The sequence below is a fragment of the Calidris pugnax genome, unplaced genomic scaffold (genome assembly GCF_001431845.1).
Source record: "Calidris pugnax isolate Ruff unplaced genomic scaffold, ASM143184v1 scaffold324, whole genome shotgun sequence".
Classification (NCBI taxonomy): domain Eukaryota; kingdom Metazoa; phylum Chordata; class Aves; order Charadriiformes; family Scolopacidae; genus Calidris; species Calidris pugnax.
In genome coordinates this window covers 10,081-14,534 of record NW_015091153.1, presented here as the reverse complement: position 1 = coordinate 14,534, position 4,454 = coordinate 10,081, and the positions used below count along the sequence as shown (strand labels likewise).

The following is a 4,454-nucleotide window of genomic DNA, read 5'->3' as shown; positions in this document are numbered from 1 at the left end:
ATAAAATATATAGAACTGGGGGCTTTTCCACCAAAATTCCAGCTGACACATCCCGCAGGAATCCTCCGGGTCTAAACCCAAGGTCCTTCTCTCCAAGATCCTTCAAAGAAGGTCCTTCAAAGGGAGTTCCCCCTCTCTCCCCGCACCCAGAAAAATTTTCCTTTCCCCAAGATCTGCCCCGATTCCAACAAAAAAAAGAGGAAATAACCCCAATTAATCCAACAGCTGGGATATAATTTGCAATTAAAGGGGGATGGTTCCTCTCATGAGGCTGGAATGGAGGGGGGAAGCGGGGAGATGAGTGGTGCTGGTGGATCCCTGGTGCTGGTGGATCCCCATTGCTGGTGGATCCTGGCTGCCAGTAGATCCCGGTTGCTGGTGGATCCCCGTTGCTGGTGGATCCCTGCCACCCCCCAGCAGAAAAGCAGAGCAGGAAGAAAACCAGGAAGAGGGAAAGGTGGCACCGGCGAGTCTCAAACCGAATGGTGAACCTCATCCAGGAGGAAGTGGTGAGGAAAGGAACCAAAAAAACCACCCCTGGCACCTGGGGCGGGGTTGTTTTGGGTTTTTTTTCCCCTTCTTTAGCTGAGGAGCAAAACGTATTCCTTCAGGCAAGTGGGCAAGGGCAGCTGCTTGACGGCCTCCGGCAGGAAGCGCACACCCAGGCTGCGGCGTACGGCGTAACGGGAGAGGGTCTGTAAAGTCCCCGGGGCCGAGCAGAGGCGGGTGAGCTTCTGGCAGAGCTGTTGATCCCTGGTCACCTCCCAGGGCATGGTGCCGTTTTTCCGTAGCTCGAAATGTCCAATGGCTCGATGGAGGAGATCGAAACAGGAATCCTCCCGCTCCGTCCCCAAACCCCGCACCAGCAAAGCCACCAGGCGGGAGATGGGGGTCTGGCCTTTCAAATTAACCACCCTCACCTCGGCCCCAAAGTCGAGGAGGATGCTGACGCTCTCCAGGTTGCCCTTCATGGCCGCCCAGCTGAGGGGGGTGTCGTTGTTGTAGTCACGGGCGTTGACCCAGGCGCCGTTCTCCAGCAGGGCCCGCACGCACTCGGCGTTGTTCTTGAAGGCTGCCCAGTGGAGGGGGGTGTCCTTGTTGCCGTCCAGGGCGTTGGGGTTGGCTCCGTACTCCAGGAGGATCTCCACGCAGGTCTCGTCCTTCTCCGCCGCGTAGTGAAGGGCTGTTCGGTTGTAGCCGTCCAAGGCATTCACCTGGAGGAGGGGAGGAAGGAGGAGGGGAGGAAGGAGGGGAGAAGATTTTGGGGGGGGGGGTCACTGAGGCACCCCAGCTCCTGCCGGTGCCAGGGGAAGCCCCGCAAAACCATTTCCTCCCCCCAAATTTAGTGGACGGAAAAAACGATGCAGGGAGTCGAGGTTACAACCTGCCGGCGGCCAGAGGGAAATGGGAAAAATCAGGGAAATATATAGGATTTGGTTCTTCCTTCAGGATTGTTCCACGGAACAACCCCCTCTCCCCGCGCCAGCGACACCCCCGAGCTCTCGGGCACAAACGTTTCCCTCCCAATGGGGAGGAGGAACCTTCAGCTGGGTCCATTCTGCCCCGTGAGGGGGCACGAAACCGGCACTGCTGAAAATCAGCCTCTCAAATCTCACAGAATCACCCGGATCAGGGTGGGAAGGGACCTCTGGAACCATCTCCCCCCAGCCCCCGGTCACCCAGAGCAGGTTGGATTCATCTGGGGGGGGAGGGAATCTCTCTGGAGCAGGAGACCCCCCACCCTCTCTGGGCAGCCTCTTCCAGGGCTCTGCCACCCTCTAAGTCAAGAAGTTCCTCGTGTTCAGATGAAACTTCTTCCCGTGTCCCAGTTTGTGCCCGTTGCCCCTTCTCCTCTCACTGGGCACCACTGGGAAGAGTCTGCCCCCATCCTCTTGCCCCCGACCCCTCAGATATTGCTGATGAGAGCCCCCCTCAGCCTTCTCTTCTCCAGCTGAACAGCCCCAGGTCCCTCAGCAGAGAGGTGCTCCATCATCCTCATACTCCTCCTCCTCTCCCCAGCGGTTCCCATCTCAGCCGTTTATTCGCACCCGCCACCTCCTCCCCCCCCTCCTTTTCCAAGGCGCTTTTTTACACTTTAAACCTTTTTTTTCTTTATTTTTTGCTCTTCACGAGCCTTTTACCTCCGCTCCTTTCTGCAGCAGCAGCTCCACGCAGTCGGCGTCGGCCACCATGCAGGCACAGTGCAGGGGTTTGAGGGTGCCGTGCATGCAGTTCACATCCGCGCCCTGCCGGGAAGGAGAGGGGGGAAACCAGGATGAGAACCAGCCCACCCTTTTTCTCAACCCTTTCCCAACCCCCCCCCGAACCGGCACCTGACACCCCTCCTCATCATTAGGAAGAGTTTAATTAATAGACATCCGGTCTTAACGCTTCCCTGGGGTTCGTTTTCGGACCCGGCGCTGCCGTTGCACGGAGCCGCTCGACAACCTGTTTCTGTCCTCCCAGCCTGGATTTTAATTAATTAATCGTCACTAAACGAGGCTTGAAGGAACCCAGGTGCCGCAGGGGGGGCTGGAATAACCCAGGGAGGGGGTGGGAGGGTTCACCATCCACACTCCAGCCCCATGGGATCCCCAGGAACGGCAGGTGCGAGGCCGAGAGTGGGGTTTGGAGAAGTTCCACCTCCAGTAAATAAACTGGGAGGTGCCCAAAAGCCACTGGTGGTGCCCTGGGAGCATCCCCTGGTGAGACACAACCCTGGGATGAACCCAAGGGAGGGCTCCTCAGCTGGGAAAAGATGTCTCCGAGGAGGTTTAAGAGGCTCTGAGGAGCCCTCACTGCCCAAAATAGCTTGGCAGCTGCCCGGATCAGCCGGGCTTAGCCCGGGCTCCGCACTCCCCTGGAATCCTGGGGCGGGAGGGACCTTGAGGATCATCTGCTCCAACCTCTTCGAGATTTATTTTAATACCCAACGCTTTATTTTAGGGTCTAAACCCTCATTTATGGGGTCAAACTCTCATTCATGGGGTCAAAAGCTGCATTTTGAGAGTCCAAAACCCTCTTTTTTAAGCCCAAAGCCTTTTTTTCACTCTCTATACCTACACTTATAGGATCCAGACCACTTTTTTTTTTACTCTCCAAAAGCATTTTCGTGTTTCAAAGCCTCATTTTTATCATAGAATCAGAGAATCCCAGGTCGGAAGGCACCTCGAGAATCACCTGGTGAGGAAAAGACCCAGCTCCCGGCTCGACGCTGGGAACCCCCCGTTTCCCCAGGGAATTTAATTCAGGGGCTGATTGTTCCCAGAGGGAAAACCTTTTCCTCTTGCATCCAAGTCGGAATCTTCCCCTGGATTAACTCATTCCCATCGCCCCTCCTCTTTTCCCTGTAACCCCCTGTAAAAAGGGATCTCCATCTCTTTTGTAGCCCTCCCAGAAGGTGGTGATGGGGTGTCCCCAGAGCCTTCTGTTCTCAACCAACCCCCTTCTCCCAGCCCTTCCCCATCCCTGACGCTTCCCAATCCTTGGATCATCCTGGTGGCCCTTCTCCAGCCCCGCCACAGCTTTTTGGTTTAGAACCATAGGCTGGTTTGGGTGGGAAGGGACCCCAAAGCCCTCCCAGTGCCACCCCCTGCCCTGGGCAGCGACACCTCCCACCAGCCCAGGTTGCCCCAAGCCCCCTCCAACCTGGCCTTGAGCCCCTCCAGGGATGGGGCAGCCACAGCTTCTCGGGGCAACCTGAGCCAGGCTCTCACCACCCTCACACCAAACAAGTTCTTCTCCAGATCCCACCTAAATCTCCCCAATTTTTTGGTTGAAAACCCTTCCCCCTCGTCCTATGGCTCCACTCCCCAAACACCATCCCTGGAGGGATCTAAAAGCCGGTGCTGAGGGCCATGGGGCAGTGGTGGGTTGGGCAGTGGTGGGATGGTGGTTGGTCTTGATGAACTTAAAGGTCTTTTCCAACCCAGAGAAGTGGTGGAATCGCCAGAGGATCACAGAATGTTTTGGGTTGGAAGGGACCTTAAAGCTCATCCAGTTCCATCCCTTCTGGTGGCTGGGACATCTTCAAGGAGACCAGGTTGCTCCAAGCCCCCTCCATCCTGGCCTTGAACCCCTCCAGGGATGGGGCAGCCACAGCTTCTCTGGGCAACCTGGGCCAGGCTCTCACCGCCCGCAGGGGGAAGAATTTCCTCCCCAGATCTCATCTCAGTTTCCCAATTTTTGGTTGAAAACCCTTCCCCAAACACCATCCCTGGAGAGATCTAAAAGCTGGTGCTGAGGGCCATGGGGCAGTGGTGGGTTGGGCAGTGGTGGGTTGATGGTTGGGCTTGATGATCTTCAAGGTCTCTTCCAACCCAGGGAAGTGGTGGAATCGCCAGAAAATCACAGAACGTTTGGGGTTGGAAGGGACCTTAAAGACCATCCAGTTCTATCCCTCCTAGTGGAAGGGCCACCTCCCCAACCCAGGGAAGTGGTGGAATCGCCAGAAA

At 56.6% G+C, this 4,454-nt stretch overlaps 1 protein-coding gene across 1 annotated transcript in view; it reads right to left on the bottom strand.

The window, feature by feature from the left end:
- Positions 1-213: 213 nt before the first annotated feature.
- The window catches only part of ASB8 (ankyrin repeat and SOCS box containing 8), a 6,089-nt gene continuing 1,848 nt past the window's right edge, over positions 214-4,454 (bottom strand). Inside the window, exons 2-3 of the mRNA XM_014959284.1 lie at positions 2,142-2,246; positions 214-1,214 (exon numbers count right to left, since the gene is read on the bottom strand). Of these exons, the coding sequence (XP_014814770.1) occupies positions 582-1,214; positions 2,142-2,246 (738 nt within the window). The 3' untranslated portion in view covers positions 214-581. The remainder of the gene's footprint in view (positions 1,215-2,141; positions 2,247-4,454) is intronic.